At 39.0% G+C, this 18,753-nt stretch overlaps 2 protein-coding genes across 3 annotated transcripts in view; one reads left to right on the top strand and one right to left on the bottom strand.

The window, feature by feature from the left end:
* Positions 1-1,500: 1,500 nt before the first annotated feature.
* On the top strand, positions 1,501-6,658 carry LOC127656315 (zinc-binding protein A33-like). The gene is made up of 6 exons (XM_052144585.1): positions 1,501-1,653; positions 1,939-2,034; positions 2,745-2,978; positions 3,443-3,465; positions 3,627-3,742; positions 5,770-6,658. The coding sequence occupies exons 1-6, from the start codon at positions 1,588-1,590 to the stop codon at positions 6,330-6,332; spliced, it is 1,098 nt and encodes a 365-aa protein (XP_052000545.1). The 5' UTR covers positions 1,501-1,587; the 3' UTR covers positions 6,333-6,658.
* Positions 6,659-12,969: 6,311 nt separating this feature from the next.
* The window catches only part of LOC127655497 (uncharacterized), a 32,451-nt gene continuing 26,667 nt past the window's right edge, over positions 12,970-18,753 (bottom strand). For both annotated transcript variants that reach the window (XM_052143352.1, XM_052143353.1), the window contains exon 9: positions 12,970-18,750. In XM_052143352.1, coding sequence (XP_051999312.1) covers positions 17,680-18,750 — 1,071 coding nt within the window. In that variant the 3' untranslated portion in view covers positions 12,970-17,679. The remainder of the gene's footprint in view (positions 18,751-18,753) is intronic.

Raw genomic sequence — 18,753 nt, 5'->3', positions numbered from 1 at the left:
TGATTTTAACGTTATAATGTGATTACCTGAGTATGTTTCTTCTCCCTGTTCTTTGTTGGAACTATCTGCACATTCCTTGTGGTGAGCCTATATTAGACATTTTTAAAATAATAATTACAATTATATAAACAAATTGTGTGTCAGAATTCGTTTTTAAATGTTCTTTTTAAATATAAAATGTAGGCATCATTTTTGGTAGCTGAAAAAATATTATGTTTCTATTAATTATTATTATAAAATGATTTAGTTGCAGTAATTTATTACATTGGCAAGCAGGCAAAATAAGAATAAGAAATAAGATATAAGAAGAATAATTTGAAGCTTTTTTAATGACAACAAGTACATTCAAAATGAAATAAAAAATAAATAAAGATGAATAAATTAACCAATTAATGTATTAATTAATTTACAAATCAATATGTTAATAAATTATATTTTTAATTTAACAAATAATAAATAAAACAATAGTCAGGAGTATCAAAAGAAAGAAAAGAAAAAAAGAAAAATAAACAGTTAGCTGTTTTTCAAACCATTTGATCTTATAAATAAAGAAAATAAAATATTTGACATCATAGTCTGTGAAGCCAAATGTAATATGTAATTTTCTTTAAATGGGAGACTGAAATTGTCTGAAAATGAGAAGCATTCTGTATAGCTGTGTTGTATGTGATGTGTGTGACAGATTTAAAAACATTCCTCTTTCTTCTTTTACTGAGTTTGCATCTTGGTCTCAGCAGTCGAACACTCAGGATAGATCCATGAATAATACAGTGCCCTGGCTGAAAGAGAGAGAGAGAGAGGGAGAGAGAGATTACTTTTTATCCACAAAGGAGTTGTTCTTGTCCTTAAGCAATGCCCTCTAGTACTTCACAAAAATATTTGAAAAATGTTTGCCACAAAGACAGCACTTTATGAAACATAATCTTCCCTCTGTATGCACATACAACACTGGTATACACTCTCAGTTTCTCTCCATATTCTTTCTCATTTGTGCACATACACATACATTTGTGTCATGTACTAACAGTGAAACATAAACCTCACACCGCCCCTTCTATTTGTCTTTCTCCCTGTAATAGTCTGCCTCTGTTCCCTGACGTAAACTCTCGTCAGAAGATAGAAATAGACAGACAGAAATAGAATGCTTTTGCCTCATTCCCATAATTCAGTGCTGGGAGACAGCTGTGAACCCCACAATACCCCCCTCTGCTATTCTACTGTGTTAGCATCTTATAATGTGACGGCAAATCCTCTATGACTCGTGCCATTGGTGATAATTATTTTAACTTAAATATTGTTTATTGTAGATTAGGTGTATGTGCTGGTCACTTCCAGCCTCTGTTATTATTTCACACTAACCAATCTCTCTGTCACCCTCTTTTGATAAATTACTCTCCTATTGCATTTGTCCTTCTCTCTCTCTCTCTCTCTCTCTCTCTCTCTCTCTCTCTCTCTCTCTCTCTCGCTCTCTCTCTCTCTCTCTAACACACACACACACACACACACATCTATTTAAATTAACCCCTCACTCATTTATGAGATCCTAGATTTCTGACTGTCTGCTTTGCTGTGACAAGGAAAACTGGGATGCACACAAATCACATGAAGGACACAAAGAACAGCTTTAATATATCTCATCTCTGTGACCAAAAGGTAAGAATTAAGTGTCAGCTTCAAAAAAATAAGCCATGACAAAGTTTGACAAAAATATACAGTGTGAATTACACATGGATTGTAATATTGATATAAGGTTAACCGCTTATGTTATTTTGACTCTTTCAAACGATACATTTCAAATCTTTACATTTGTTAAAGAATTAGAGATTAAGGTTAGGGTTAATGCACAAAATGTATCAAAATCTAATTAATGTACATACTGAGTAACCTTTTGCATTACTACAAACTGGCTGTGTGTATGTGTCTGTGCTTATGTTTCAGGAGAAGCTTATTCACGCTATTAAAAAGATTAAACATGAAATTGATGAATGTTATGAAGCTGAAAACAACACCTTTATGGAAGCACTGGAGGTTGAGGTATTGGGTTGTTTACTTGTGTAATATGAGTGACTGAGTGAGTATAAATAGTCTTTCCTTCATGCACAAACCATTTATTGGCTCACATGAAAAGATACAATGAGTCATAAAATACAAGTAAGGGATAACATAGCCTTTTATTTTATTTTTTATTACAGATTTTAAATTAAAATCAGAGAAAAGAAAATAATTACCAAGAAAATACTACTATGTTGTGTTATTTCTTTACAATTTAAATAATAAATAATTAATTTCACGTTGTGGTAATGAGAATATCACAATGACCATCTTTTTCCATCGCGGTAATGAGAATTGGGGTAAAATGTGCGTAACTGACATGAAAATAATGTCACAATGTGAATAATCTTAAAGGCCCTTAAAATGGCTTTACTTTCTATATGCAAAACACAGTAGGCTATAGTTTAGTTTTTGTTTCTCTTGATTATGGAGTAAAATTGGACCAGGGAATTGCAATTTGTGAGAATCATCCCATTTCAAAAATATTTGACTGCTGAATGATGCAATTAATCAATCAGAATCAAGTCTTTCAGAGATCAGTGTGAGACAGGCATTAGATTGTTCCATTTCCATTTAAAAAATAATGCAAGTAATGATGTTTTTCACAAGATCTGGTCACAAAAACAATCCAATCATCTGATTAAGAGGATTAGGTCATTAATGTCTTTCTCTTCCTCCTCTCTCTATCACAGAACAAATGTGAAGAGATTGAGCGGGAAGTCCGAGCAGAGTTCCAGAATCTTCATCGCTTCCTGGATGAGGAGGAGGAGATAGACCTGGATCGATTGAGGAAAGAAAGGGACAAACGAGTTAAGATCTTAAAAGACAGGGAGAAGAAGATTGCCATGCAGGGAAGAGATCTTGAGAGAGCCATCGAGACTTTGAACTGCAAACTGAGGGAAGATGACAGTCCCAAACTTCTGAAGGTGGATTGCAATTTTAGGTTATTTAAAGAGACAGCTTAAGTAGTGAAAGTCTTTATCTTTAAGCTGTTATCTGAGCTGGAGTCGTATGGTTTGGCCTGCACTGGCCTTAGACTTTATCCTCTATGGATCGTCTAATTTATTGAAGGTTCATTCAATTAATCTTTAGTGGTAAAGGATTTAGCCATTTGCTGCATTCTGCCTAAACTGCCACATCCTGTGCATTTAAATGTGAAATTATAGCTTGATGTGTGATGTTGATGGGATCTTTAATATTACAGGGTTAGTTCACCCACAGAATATGCTAGATGCCACCTGACACTTTTCAATGCACTAAGTGCCTCAACAATCACATGACTGAATGAGTGTCTGAGGAATCTGTAGAGCTGACTGCTGTCTCTAGGCAGTAAAACATGACTTTGAATGTGAGGGATCATGTTTTAAACACTATATTTTCATCCATTTAGGAAATCAAAGAGCTTCTGAAAAGGCAAGTTACTACTCTACAACTACATTTCCTTCTTTCTTTCTTGGTATCTAATTTACTGAGAATCAACATCATCGCTGCCATTCTTTTCTCTGTCTTGAAATCTGCTCATCGCCCATTTGTCTGTTTTCATAATGTTAATTTGCCTTGTCTCTCTTTATTAGATGTGAGGTGACTTTCATGCGTCCTGCACCAGTAGACAGTGAGATCTGCTCTGGTCAGTTTGTGGGACCCATTCAGTACAGGATCTGGAAACACATGAAAACATCCCTCTACCCAAGTACAGAAATTCTAAATATTTTAATTGCCCCCACCCAAGTATAGAAAACCTATCAAAAAGTGTCACAACCATTCATAGACTCACCCTCTTTCCAAAGGTGCAGTCAATAATTGTTTGTTTATTTTAGGCAGGCCAATATGGCAGTTGTCTTGTATTTTAGTCAGGGTAGATGCCACATTTACTGCAAGTGTCAATGGGTCTGTTAATACAGTTGTATACATTGGGGTCAATCATTCAGCCAACAACACAATATAAATATATCTTACCAAAACAAAAATTCCAGTTGACCAAACCTCTGGTTGTAAAAGTTAAATGTGACCCATGACCTTTAACTGAAGTGTGTAATTTCTGTGACACTGGCGCCACTGAATGGAATATAAATAATAAACATTCTCTTCAAACAGCTTTCCGAGTATGCCCCCATCAGATGTTGATCAAACAATCATGTCTCGCCCCAAACTCATGCCATTGGTTGAGCCAATGTTGTGAGGTCAGGCTGGATGAGCCAATCAAATTAATCAGAGGAATTTTATAATGCCTCAGAGACAGTTTTCGATAAAATTGACCTACGAATGGCTTACTTATAGTCTCTGCATTTTAAGCTGAGAAAGGAGAAAGTATTTAAGACCTAAAAAGTTACACACTTCAGCTTCAAGAATGCATGACGTGTGTCTCTTGCAGCCTTGTTTTTATTTGCGTTAAAGGGATAGTTCACCCAAAAATGTTAAATCTCTCATAATTTTCTCACAAACAAAGATTTTTAGAAGAATATCTCAGCTCTGTAGGTCCATACAATGAATGTGAATGGTGGCCAGAATTTTGAAGGTCCAAAAAGCATGTAAAGGCAGCATAAAATCATCCATGAGACTGCAGTGTTTAAGTTCTGAAGATATGGATCTTCAGAAGTGATATGCTTTCCTTGTTAAAATCTTTAACAAGTAACAAGCATGGCAGCCCCTCGGTACACTAGAGAAGAAGGGAAAAAAACATTGCCATACCATTTATCAAGTGCTGAAACTTTACTTGGTGCAGAAAAATCTGGTATAATGTTAAACAATGTAACAGTCACCTCTTTGGAGTCTGAACTTGTTTAGAACATTGAATTTAAAAACAATCTATACACAGTACAACTAATGCAATAGAACACAGGTGTTTTAACTTGACTTTGATTTTTAAAATGTGCCGGTCCTGCATGAGACACTGAGGAAACAGAGAGACAACAGTCAAAGACATTCGTCCAGCAAGTGTTTACATAGTAAAACATTGAACAAAAAGAGCAGACAAATGAAAAAACACTTTTGGTGTGAATGGCAAAACAAGTTTGGTAGGCCTGTTTATTTTTTCAGCAATTACAAACCTGAATCCAACACGAACCCGAGTCCAACTTGAAAAGCTGACCCGAACCCGACTGAAACCGGGAAATGGGTGTTTGAGTCCTGTCCAGCCTAGGTCAGGTTGCAGATATCTATGTGTTGGTGAGAAACTGATAAATATTAAAGTATATCTTTAGTATAAATATCCACTTTCACTTTAACATTCTTCTATTATTTTTGTCGATTTGCATTTTTTGTGCATATTGACACCTACTGGGCAGGGAGGATAATTTATGGTAAAAAAAGGACTTAAATTAAAGGGTTTCTCACCCTCACCTATTATATCGGTTCTGAAGATATTTATTGAACCACTGGAGCATGTGAAATACTCTTATACTGCCTTTATATACTTTTTGGACCTTCTGGTTCTGGCCACCATTTACTTGCATTGTGTGGATCTACAGGGCTGAGCTCTCAGATGAGATAATAGCGGGATTACCAAGATAAAATGAGTAGTCTTCAGCTAATGTGAGCGTACATGATTTCAAACATATTTATCCAATGTACTATTAAATTCCTTAGGGGTTAATAATTTTTTAATAAGGAAAAACAATGAATGCATGCTTCTTATATTATACTACATATCACTGATTAATCTGATTCAATTATTATTTTTTATTTTTATTTCACACCTTACCCCCTTTTCACACATAGACATATCTACTTTGACTTTTGACCCTGAAACGGCACATCCCCTGCTGACCCTGTCTGCTGAGAGGACCTCTGTGATTTTCGAGGAGGACAAGGAGGTGCCTGATGAGAACCCAGCAGAGAGGAACCCAAAGCGCTTCCACTACTACTATTGTGTGATGGGGTCAGAGGGTTTCAATTATGGGCGCCATTACTGGGAGGTGAAAGTGAAGGACAAAACCGCCTGGAGAGTGGGCGTGGCCAGAGCAGACGTCCACCGCGGGGAGATGGACTCCTCCTCCACGTTAAACGGATTGTGGACTTTGTCCCTAAGAAATGGCTCTGTCACAGCCTGCACCCACCCAAAGCCTACACAGGTGCGTGCTTCCGCCAATCTCATCCGCATTGGAATCTTCCTGGACTGTGATAAAGAGGAGGTGTCTTTCTACAATGCTGTCACCATGATGCCACTCTTCTCCTTCTACATGGGAACTGTTCCAGTGCCACTCTATCCATTCTACAACCCATGTGACATAGATGAAGGAAAGAACTGTGCCCCTCTATCCATCTTTCATCCATCGCTCTGAGGGAATGACATATTAGATGGATGTTTGATTTCTCCAAAACTGCTGATACAGCTTTATCTTTGAAATGCTGATGTTATAATCCACATAGTATCAAACGTTGTATGCCTAGACACTTAAAGCTAGTGAGCAGTTTTTGCTGTGAATCAACTATTTAAATAAACAAGGGCTTCCAAAACTTTTTTGACAATTGAACACTTATGACTTAATGATTTACTTGAAGCGCTACCTTACAGTAGATTTTAAGTAATGCTAACCTTTAAATATTATGAATTTCACGACAACTTTACGTGTTATTATGTTGTTATTTGAACTTATTTTGAAAAGATCATGTAAGTGTTAGAATTGTATGTATAGTATTAAGTTATGTATATAAAAAATATGAATTTAACTAATTTAATTTGGCTTTGGCATTTTCATTCGGTCTGGTCACACTGTGAATTCAGTGACAGGAGGTCTAAAGTTCTGCTGTTGAATTCGGTCTGTGCTTACTGAAATTCAAAACCACTGCCCCCAGTGGCCAAAGCTGAAGGTGTTGTTGAGTTGAAATGTCCACAGGGTGGTGCCAAAGCAAGTAACAGTAAATGGTGTAACATAGCCAACAGTAATGCGTATTTTATCATCCTTACACCCTAACCCAAACCCCAACCCTAAACCTAACTATTAGTGGGGTAAATATGTAATTTTAGAGTGAAAATGCAACCTCAGTATCACGCTCAACATTTTTGTGATTACTTTCTGGTCTCAGAGTGAACGCAATTACTATGGTTTCCACGGGACCAGGGCTGCGTTTCACTTCACTTTAAACATCACTCGCTAACTTCCCTATAAGCACTTCCTTTGGGGGAATCCCCTACGCTATTTTGGAACTCCATTCCACTTTGTTAAGTGGGTGATTGAAGTTTCTGCTGACAGACACTCAACTCCTTGATTTTGACAGAGGGAGTGAGCCTACTCATATGTACACTTCAGGCAGCTCTAAATCACACAATGCAACTCAAATGTGATGACACAGTAGATTACGCTTCATCAACCCCCACCCTACATCTTCTTAGTGAAGGATATAATGGAAATACAGTTTTCCAGTACAATACAGTTTTAAGTAAAGTTGGGTCAGGTAAGTAGTTTAGAATGTTTATATTAAGATTTAACCACATAAAACTTGTAGCTACCTCAAACTGCCACAGTCATAGCCTACAGTATGTATTTGATAACAATGTTATCATTTTGCTTGTGTAAAAGTCGATGAATCATTTCTAACAATTAATTTTGATAAAAGGATTATTTAAAAAACAAGTTTATACAAAAGCATCTGAAATTACAACTAAACTTTACTTAAACCTATGATTGCATCAATCTGTGATGTTTTCTCAGGTGCAAAAATGGCTAAATAGTTCCACAAAATGGCATCACCGATAACATGTTCTAAGTGATCAATGGCTTAGGCCATTCTATTCCATTGCATTGCAGTAGTGGGCGCTCGCACATCATAAGCAATGATATACATCTGAGTCCGGGAGATGGAGGAAAGTTAGCAAGGGGAGGACATAAAAATTTTAAGTGAAATGCAGCCCAGAGCTGATGTCTCGGAGATTGTGCATGCAACACATTAACAATAACGTCACAACAAAAGGGGGAATATGTTTAAATTGATGCAAAAATTGCAGATGTGAGATGCCGCTTGTCAGTAATTTTGCAGAATGGGGTCAATTTCAGGGTACATGAACATTCTGAAGCAGCATGTCAATTTCCTGTGTAATCATGTTGCTTCATCACTATCTCACGAACCCCTTGCAGTTCCATCACAAACCCCTAGGGATTTGAAAAAACCCTGTTTGGGGAACTGAAATAAGCAGCGTGATTTGCTCTGGTCAGTTTGTAGGGCCCAAATCAGTACACATCATTCATGTAGCTGTAAATACATGAAAAGATAATTTGATTGGATTTTTGCTATGTAGTTCTTTAATAACTAAAAATATTTCTCAATGCACTTTCCTGTACTCAATGATAATATTTTTTTTTTTTTTTAATGTAATTTACTAAACAAATATGTGATTTATCATGCAAGCAATGGTTTGCATGTCCTTTTTGTTACGTATTGTATAGAAATTAAAGTTCTGGCATGATAAAATGGAAAGTGGGGGAGGAAAGAATATAAAAGGAATGAAATTTGTGTGCCAAGCCTATTGACATACCTTTGCTTATATAAATACTACGGACATGACTGCTAATAGTGAGCTGTTGGTGGGGCTGCGAGGAAGAACAAAATAGGGAGGGAAGGAGAAAGCTCCCATAGAGCACCCTGCCCGCTTTGTGCCCTCCATTTCAATAGCTAAAGGCCAGGCAGAAGGGAAGATAGGCTAGAAAGACAGATGAGTGACTTTGAGTGTGATTGACTACAAGGACAGAAAGCACTCTCCTTCGCAAATGTCTTACAGGCACAGGAGAGCCATGCTGTGCAGAGGGGTTTTATTCTGCTGGTCACAGGTGTGAGGTAACACAATGATTCCCAACCAGAGAAGCACATATATATCCTAGGGGGTACTTACACCAGTACCAGGGGATATATTTGATTGGAAATTTCGATTTTTATTGGTTTGTTTATTAACCTATAAAACATTAACCTATCAAATGTGTCTGTTTAAGTGTTTTTAATTTGTGACACAAAGCAGAATATATGTGCATACCTATAAAGAATACATATACATCTACGTATTAGCAAATCAGAGTAATTCATTTCATGTGATATTTCAAAAATATTGATCTTTGATGTTACTTATGTTTACACAAGAATTAAGATTCTGTTATAATTTTCTCACCCTCATGTTATTCCATTCCCATATGACTTTCTTTATTTCAAGGAAAACAAGAGAAGAAATTCTGTAGAATAATGATCAGAATGAGCTTTATTGCCAAGTAGAGTTACACATACAAGGAATTTGTCTCAGTGACAGGAGCTTCTAGTGCACAACAATACAATAACAGCAGCAAGACATATCAAAATAATAAAAATTATTATACACATACTTACATACACACATACATAGTGCAATTATAATACAAATCTGTTATCTGTTATGTACAGTGCAAAATACAAATCTGTTATGTACAGTGCAATTTATTTTTATTTTTTTCAGAGGAATGAAATGGCAGAAATAGTGTATAGTTCTTAAAGGGCGGACAGGGGGCAACCAATAATCCTCTCAGCAGACTGAACTGTCCTTTGTAGTCTTCTGATGTCTGATTTTGTAGCTACACCAAACCAGACAGTTATTGCAGTGCAGAGGACAGACTCAATGACTGCAGAGTGTAACTGTATCAGCAGCGCCTGGGGCAGGTTGAACTTCCTCAGCTGGTGAAGGAAGTACAACCCCTGCTGGGCCTTTTTCACAGTGGAGTCAGTCTGTGTCTCCCACTTCAGGTCCTGTGCGATGGTAGTTCCCAGGAACCTGAATGACTCCACTGCTGCCACAGTGCTGTTTAGAATGGTGAGGGGGTCAATGTTGGGGTGTTCCTCCTAAAGACCACAATCATCTCCACCGTTTTGAGCGTGTTCAGCTCAAGGTTGTTTTAACTGCACCAGACAGCCAGCTGTTCAACCTCCCTTCTATATGCAGACTCATCATCATCTCGGATGAGGCCGATTACAGTAGTGTTGTCTGCAAACTTCAAGAGCTTGACAGAGGGGTCTTTGGTGGTGCAGTCATTTGTGTAGAGGAAGAAGAGTAGTGGGGAGAGCACACATCCCTGGGGGGCACCAGTGTTGATTGTACAGGTGCTGGAAGTGAATTTCCCCTGTCTCACTAGCTGCTGCCTGTCCGTCAGAAAGCTGGTCATCCACTGACAGATAGAGGTGGGAACAGAGAGTTGGTGTAATTTAGAGAATAGCTGGGATTATGGTGTTGAAAGCTGAACTGAAGTCCACAAAAAGGATCCTTGCATATGTCCCTGGTCTGTCCAGATGTTGCAGGATATGATGCAATCCCATGTTGACTGCATTACCCACAGACCTGTTTGCATGATAAGCAAATTGAAGAGGATCTAGAAAGGGTACAGTGATGTTCTTCAGGTGGGCCAAAACCAGTCTCTCAAATGATTTCATGACCACAGATGTCAGAGCGACAGGTCTGTAGTCATTAATTCCTGTGATTTCTTATTTTTTTTGGGACAGGGATAATGATTGAGTGTTTGAAGCAGCATGGGACTTCACACTGCTCCAGTGATCTATTGAAGATCTGTGTGAAGATGGGGGCCAGTTGGTTAGTACAGGATCGAAGACACGCTGGTGAGACGCCATCTAGGCCTGAAGCCTTCCCCGTCTTTTGAGCAGGAGGGGGTGGGTTGTTGCATAAGGTGTTGATGTTTGTCTGAAGTGAAGGTCAGAGTGGATGTGGGGTGTGAGATTGGGCCTTTCAAATGTACAGTTAAACACATCCAGGTCATCAGCCATTTGTTGGTCCACCACAGGGTTGGGGGTAGGAGTCCTGTAATTTGTGAGTTGTGAGTCATGCCACTCCACACTGATGCAGGGTCGTTAGCTGAAAACTTGTTTTCCAGCTTCTCAGAGTAACTTCTTTTAGCCACTCTGATTTCCCTATTCAGTGTATTTCTGGCCTGACTGTACACTACTTTATCCCCACCCCTGTAAGCATCCTCTTTGGCCTGACAAAGCTGTCTGTGTTTTCCTGTAAACCATGGTATATCGTTATTGAATGATAAATAAGTCCTAATAGGAATGCAAATATCCTCACAGAAACTGATGTATGATGTAACAGCATCTGTGAGCTCGTCCTGTGGCTGCAGCCTCAAAAACACTCCAATCCGTGCAATCGAAGCAGGCTTCTAGTTCCCGCTCTGCTTGGTCCAACTCTACTGGCTTGGTTGATTTTAATTTCTGCCTGTAGGCTGGAAGAAGATGAACCAGACAGTGATCAGAGAGTCCCAAACTGATCTAGTGACAGAGTGATATGCATCCTTTATTGTTGTGTAGCAATGAACCAGTATATTTCTGTCTCTGGTTGGGCAGGTAATGTGCTGTTTATATTTGGGCAGTTCACGTGTGAGATTTGCTTTATTAAAATCCCCAAGAATAATAATAATTGAGTCTGAGTTTTGGTGTTCTGTGATATGATCAGCCAGCTGTTGCAGCGCTGCGCTCACGCATGTGTTTGGCGCGATATACACACTCACCAGAATAAACGAGGAAAAATCCGGTGGCGAGTAGAAAGGCTTACAGTTAATAAATGTTGAAATGTTAATAAATGTTGATGCTGCTGTTTTTTTCTCCGTACTCTGAAAGTGAATGGCGACTGAAGCTGTCAGATCCTAACATTTTGTTTATCATCTTTTGTGCTCTGAGGAAGAAAGAAATTCATTCAAGTTCGGAAGACATAAGGCTAAGTATATGATGACCGAATTTTCATTTTGGGTGAACTTTCCCTGTAACTTCCACCATAAAACAATGCAAATTACTTCAAGTTAAATGTCCTATGCATTGTTCGTCTACAAATAAATTTGCCTTAATGGTGCTGTAAGCGATTTTAGCTGTTTATACTGAGACTGAGCTGTTGGATTAGCCCCACCCCCTCTTTCCAAAACCCCAAACTCCACAGATACCAAATGAACTTTTACTGAGACCGACATCGTGCAGAAACAGTTGTTAGAAACAACAGCAGCAATATAGCTCCCTCAACTAACAACTGTTCTAAACAACATGCCTTATAAATGGCAGTACATCTCAATAATTCGCTGCAAATGGGGGGCCGTCCCCAGAGATGCGGAGGGGTCGAGGGAGACCGCCGTCCGCGAGGGGAGGAGGGAAGAAACTCTCCGACCGCCTGGAGCGGTAGGGCCGCTGCCAGGGGCGGAGGAGTGTCCCCATTTGCTGCCAGGAAAGCGGAGGCGCGTTCTGCCCGCTGGGGGTCGAAGGTTTCACTCCGGTTTGCCCGGGGTTGGAGCGGCTGTCGTCCGCCTGAGTGTGGAGGAGTGTTCGAGGACCACGCAACGGTACATCAGAGAACCGGTGAGTGAGCTTTTCTCTCTCTCTCTCTCTCTCCCTTTCGCACCGTGTTGGCCTTTTCCTCGCCTATTTTGTTGTTGTTTTTCCCTCCTGTCTCCTCCCAGGGCGAGGAAGGCGGGGATGACCACGCGGGACGCGAAATACACCCCGCCCCAGGGATAGGGGGTGTACGTCATGCCGGTGGCACCCGGCCTGAGATAACGCCGGGAGGAGTGTGGAGCGGAGGGGGCGGGCCGGGTCGGAATATCGAGCGCCCGGTCCCCAATCGGCCTGATGAGGCGCGCGAGGGATAAAGGCGGCCGGTGACGATTGTTCGGGGGAGAGAGAAATACGGGCATGTCCGTCATGTGTGTTTATGTTTGTGCTTTGAGTTTTGAGTTTTATTAAATATGGTTTATGTTGACAAGCCGGTTCTCGCCTCCTCCTTGCCCATCCTTTAACTGTTTTACAGTAAGACTACAATTTTGCTTTATGCATACAGCCCCAGGTTGCAAATGTGTCTTGGTGATTTAAAAAACTGTAAAGATAATGCTGAAAAACATGTAGTATGAGTTAAAAGGAAGGCACACATTTCTGAAAAAACTAGAGTAACACCTGAAATACAACAGACTGGCTCTGAGAAACATTTTAAAATCTTTATTTTTATTGTAATTTCTAGCCATGAAATAAAGAAAGTATTACTTTTCCTTACAAAATGTTTACGTGTTTGTGCAAAATGGAAGATCAGGGACTGATAAACTGAAGAGCATCACTATAAGGTGGAATAACAAGAGGAAAAGAGAGGCAGCAAGCGACAGAAGATGTTGACCACTCATAAACCTTTGGGACACAACCAGACTTCAGCATGCACAACACCAGCGTAAAAATTGTGTCATCATTTACTCACCCTAATGTTCTTCAAAAGCCTGTATCTTTCTTCCATGGAACACAATATTCGATTTTAAATGACAGTCACACTCACCATTAACTTGCATTGCAGCATTTTTTTTCCTGTACAATGAAAGTGAATGGTGACTGAGGATAACATTTCACCTAACATCTTTTTTTGTGTTCCACAAAGAATTAAAGTCATACAGGTTTTGATCAACATGAAGGTGAGTAAATGATGACTGAATTTCCATTTTTTGATAAACAATCTCTTTAACATCTAATATGCATTCTCACCACTCATTTTCCTCGCTCTTTAGGGATACTTCTATAGAGCACACACACAATTCTAGGTACTGACATAATGCCCTATAGAATATCAGTGACCAACCAGGTCTATCTGATGTGTGACTGAACAGATACAGGGTGACACATTCAACACTACCTCCTATGACTACACTAGCACAGATGGACACTGTGGGAATGCAACTCTATAGCATGCAATCGTAGACTACAATGACGATGCATTGGCATAGTCTTGAGTGTGGATTAAAAATCAAGGCTATCTTGGTCAGCTGGTTGATGTACTGCTGTACACAGGCAAAATGCAGTTACTATACTGTACTTTTTGACAAAATTGAGTTATGACCAAAATCATGTCTCTTAGACTAGGTGTGGCTCAACTGTGCACATATATGAGCAGTGCATTACCCTGTACAACACATTTGGCTGAACAATCCCAAAAATATTAAGTAATTTTTTTTCTTAGTTTCAGTGATAGAATTCATGCATTTTACCTTTGTTTGACAATATACCACTTGACTGAATGTAAATATCAGCAGAAAGCAAAGCACTAAAAACTCTTTTACGTTGCACCTGCATTAAGTACCACTTAAAAAGGAATGGCAATTACCAGCAGGCTGGAGAGGAGGAACACTGGTAGTTGCATAAAACTGACATCTATCCAATGAAAATTGTTGCTGTATTAACACACTGACATACACACAAACATACTCACATGCACATGTACAAACATATATATAGGCCTTCTGATGTTGCCAATGGTGAAAAACATCTATAATCTCTCAAAGGTAAATAACACAATGCACCCGCACACACACAAGCACAATTGTCTAGGGCACAATGTGCCACACAAAATACAAAAACAGACAGTTAATCATGTCATGATACAAAACTAATATATCAGTGGCAGTGTCTTGAAGATTCATGTTACTGAGTTAATTCAATTATTGAAGAGAAGGTTAATTCAAAAATGAAAATTCTGTCATCATTTACCCACCCTCATGTTGTTCCAAACCTGTATGACTTTCTTTCATGGAACACTTAGGAGATATTAGCCAGTATGTTAGTGTCAGTCACCATTCACTTTCATTGAAAATGATGCACTGAAAGTAAATGGTGACTGAGACTAACATACTGCCTAATATCTATTTTTCTGTTCAACGGAAGATCGTCATGCAGGATTGAAACAACATAATAGTAAGTAAATGATGACAACATTTTTATTTAGGGAAAACTATTCCTTTAAGCATGATTTAATAAGTAGTAATCAGAGGAATATTGATTTTGCCTGAAAACCTGTGTGATGCACATTACCAGGGTGCACTTAAACGTGTCATCATTTTGTACGATGGGAGCTTGACAATTAGGAAATAAGAAATGAACAGCCAATCAGATTAGTCGGTAGGGGAGTATGGTCACAAGGGAGCACGTGGGCTATGCTACACTATGTTTATAGGTTTCTATTGTATGAAAGTACACGAGATCCCTGACGTGGCTACCTTTAGCAGTGTATGGTTGTGATTAATTCAATAATATGGAACTTGAAATCCACTCCACTGTACTTCACAATACATATGTAAAGACAAGTTATTATCTGATTATGCATGTGTACACATACTGTATGTGTGGCGCATGTTTTTGTATTGCTTTGACTTTCTTGCATTGTCTTACTTCAATACATGCTCTCTCCAAACAGAGCAGGGTTTTCAATTTTAAGATCACAAAACACGATTCATATGTGCTCAGTAAGCAATTCTGAGTTATCATTTATTGACTAAATTTGCGCTTCTGGTAACAAAGTCTGTTTTGTCAGGGGGTATGCCATAATTATTACCATTGAAAGCTACAGTAAACCTTAGGAATAACATCTAGTGTTTGTGATATTAACATTATGAGTCATTGCTAAGACTTCATGGCTGTCAAGTCGTGTATTAAGAGCAGATTCCTGGATGTGTCTAACATAAGCAATCAGGCAGTGATGTTCAGGTTCCACTGGAGGCACCTGGAATATTTGTAAACTGATATGCAAGACTGAAGTCATCTAATAACACTGAATATAAATCCAAAATGACTCATGGAACATAGTAGATTAAAGGCAACATTCACCCAGAAATGTACATTCTGTAAAAATGAACAGCCCTCATGTCATTCCAAACCTGTATGTATTGAAAGATAAGCCATGATATTCATTCAAATAATTATTTACTTTTGTGTTTTACATAAGAAAGAAAGATATGGGTTTGGAATGACTTGAGAGTGAGTATATTTTGACAGAATTTTTACATTTGGTTACTATATCCCTTTAACCAGATGCAACGCAACAATCTAGATCTTCTACAAAGCTTGTTCACTTCAACTCCAAGCAACAGCAGATTTGGATACAAACAACATTCTGAATACATCACAAATAGATCATCAAGTTGGAATAACAGAAACTATCCAAACAGCCTTACTACTGGGATCTAGCAAAGCACCTGCTTATGGATAATGTTGTCACTGAGTGTTTTCAATGGTGAAAATTTGTAACAGCTCTTGTTAATGGAAATATTATGAGAGATTTCAACAATCATTTTTGTTGTTGAATGAACTTGAAATGTGAAGTGTCACAGAACTGGACAAGGGTGCCCGTGAGACCAGTGTCGAAGGTTGGATTAATAGTGGAAGATTCTCAAAAATGTCCTCCAGGCACAGAGTCACAGATTAGTCTATGTAGTATCGTGATTTTAAATTTTTTGGAATAGGTGTCCTTCATCATATCAAGATCTTAGTTTGGCTTCATACTTCACTGTAGTTTTCCTTTTCTGCAAAAATGCGACAATGAGACATGTCCTTTGTCATAACAACATGATGACAAGTGGCAAACGATTTTTCAGTCCTCAAAAAGCAGAAAGTTGGGCTTTCTGTGCACCTTTCTCCAAGTTTAACTGCAGTAATTTTGAATTATGAAAAAGATAATACAGTTTATTTTCTCAATATCTTCATGCAGAGACATTGTATTATTTTGGGGGAAGGAAGATTTGCCTTTGTACAATTTTTTTGAATACCACATACAGCCTCCCTCATTCTGTGTTAAACAAATAGTTCACCCAAAAATGAAAATACTGTCAATATTGGCTCAATCTCATGTCGTTCCAAACCCGTATGACTTACTTTCTTATATGGTACACAAAAAATATGTTTTAAATATGTTTTAAAAATATCTCATAATATGTCAGTCTTCTCAAAACATTGCCAGTGGATAGTGTATGGTTGCATGGACTACTTTTATTTGGGTCCTTTTTTAAGGCCTCAATATACTCCCGGAGAAGATATTATATTGTCTTCTAAATAAAGACTAAGACTAATAAATAAAAAAAAAAATCACATGGCAAGTTCTTGGAAAATGTCTCTACACAAACAATCGTACAGGTGTAGGTCAATTTATGCCAGCTCGCTAATAACTGCATGCCAGTTTGTTCATGTTGACTGATCTTGAGTGACTGACTAAATGGGAATTACAAGTTGTTCTCACCTTAATGTAGGTGGTGCTTCAGGTCACATCTATATATGGCGTGGACCAATGGCAGTAAGAAGGTGTTTATCATCTGTTAAGACGATTTTCTGAGAAGCTTTTACGCACCACCGAAACAAACTCAAAAACACCTTTTTGGCCAGATTTTGTTCTAAATGATGTCACACCCATTCATTCTTCGATTTCGTATGAAGTATACCAGGGCCTTAAAGCTTTAAAGTGAGGCATTATCAACTGCCATTATATTGAAAAAATGGACTGGGATATTCAATAAATTTTTTCCTAATGTGTTCTGCATAAGTAAGAAAGTGATCTGGGTTTGTAACGATATGAGGGTGAGTAAATTATGACAGAATTTTCATTTTTGTGTTAAATTAGCCAGTGGTATAACATTGCAGTGCTTAATTTCTGTATTTCATGTAAGTTACTCTACTGTTACGGAGTGATTAAATATTAGTAAACAGAGTGAATTTACAGTGGATCATATTATTGATGCGCATTAATCGTATTAAAAGTGAGACTTAAAAGATTGAAGAACCCCACTCCTTTACGAAGACACTTAGCTCTTCTGTTTTGTTAAGCAAGTGTCTCGATTGTCTGTGGTGGTTAATACACGAGGAGGAGGCAGGAAAGAGGCTACGGTTGTAATCTCAGTTGGTGGCAGCTCCATCAGTGCTTGAGGGTGAAGTCGAATTTAGTTTTCCTTCCGGAGCAGAGATGAGCTCAGGTGTTTTGATTGAGCTTTTCCCAGTATCTGGAGTTTTGGGAGGGGTAGTGGCAGGTGCCTCCATGCCCTTCACATCCAACCCAGGAATGATGGACCCACTGTCACCCTTGGACTGGGGAGTACCATTTGTAGTTGGTTTGGGGTCGAGAACTGGCGAGACAGGTGGTTTAGACTGTGGAGTGGGTGAAGTTGGTTTAAGCTCAGGGATTGGAGAGACTGTATCTGGTTTAGGATCCGGAGTCAAAGCAGGCTTGGGATCATTGACTAATGTTTTGGGATCTGGTGTTGGGCTCAATGCAGGTTTTTGCTCAGGGGTGCCATCTTTAGATGGTTCAGGGGTTGGTGTGACTGCTGGTTTGACATCTGGAGTAGTGGCTGGTTTCGCATCAGGTGTTGGTGTTACAGCTTTGGGAGGTTCCATGGTTGGACTTGGAGTTGGCTTAACATCAGTGGTTGATGTGGTTACAGGTGTTAGACTTAGAGTTGGTTTTGGATCAGATGTCATATCTGGCTTTGGTTCTGGAGATGGGCTTAAGGTTGGTTTTGCTTCAGGTGTTGGTTGGATGGTCAATCTAGGTTCAGGGGTAAGAACAGGTTTGCTTTCAGGTTCTGCTTTTGGGGAAAGAGCAGGTTTGGATTCAGGCGTTGGTGTGACAGGAGGCTTGGGTTCAGGTGTTACTGGAGGTTTGGGTTCAGGAGAAGGTGGTGGAGGAGCCATTGACTTGGTCGAAGGTGTAGGTGCAGGCTTCAGGTCAGACATTGCGGCTGGTTTTGGAGGTGAGGGAGCAGTCTTTGGCTCTGGAATTTGGATGGGAGTGGCTTTGACATCAGGAGCATCAGAATAACTTAATACATCAGAATCTGCTATAGGTGCTGTTGGTGCATCAGTGTCACTGTCAAGTGGGAGACCAGTGGTATTAAAGCCCACTCCAGAGTCACTGGTCTCAAGGTTCCTTTCTTGGAGGCTTGGCTCTTTCGTGGATACTTCTAAACCCTG

The sequence above is a fragment of the Xyrauchen texanus genome, chromosome 15 (genome assembly GCF_025860055.1).
Source record: "Xyrauchen texanus isolate HMW12.3.18 chromosome 15, RBS_HiC_50CHRs, whole genome shotgun sequence".
Lineage (NCBI taxonomy): Eukaryota > Metazoa > Chordata > Actinopteri > Cypriniformes > Catostomidae > Xyrauchen > Xyrauchen texanus.
Note: the sequence above shows the minus strand (reverse complement) of the source record. Positions and strands in the feature narration are given on the sequence as shown.

What these genes read in the sequence shown, in the direction of transcription:
- LOC127656315 (XM_052144585.1), top strand. Translation starts at nt 1,588, where the DNA reads ATGCACACAAATCACATGAAGGACACAAAGAACAGCTTTAATATATCT. An exon ending in CTCATCTCTGTGACCAAAAG is followed by an intron (nt 1,654 to 1,938) that starts GTAAGAATTAAG and finishes CTTATGTTTCAG; the next exon opens with GAGAAGCTTATTCACGCTAT. An exon ending in ACAGTCCCAAACTTCTGAAG is followed by an intron (nt 2,979 to 3,442) that starts GTGGATTGCAAT and finishes TCATCCATTTAG; the next exon opens with GAAATCAAAGAGCTTCTGAA.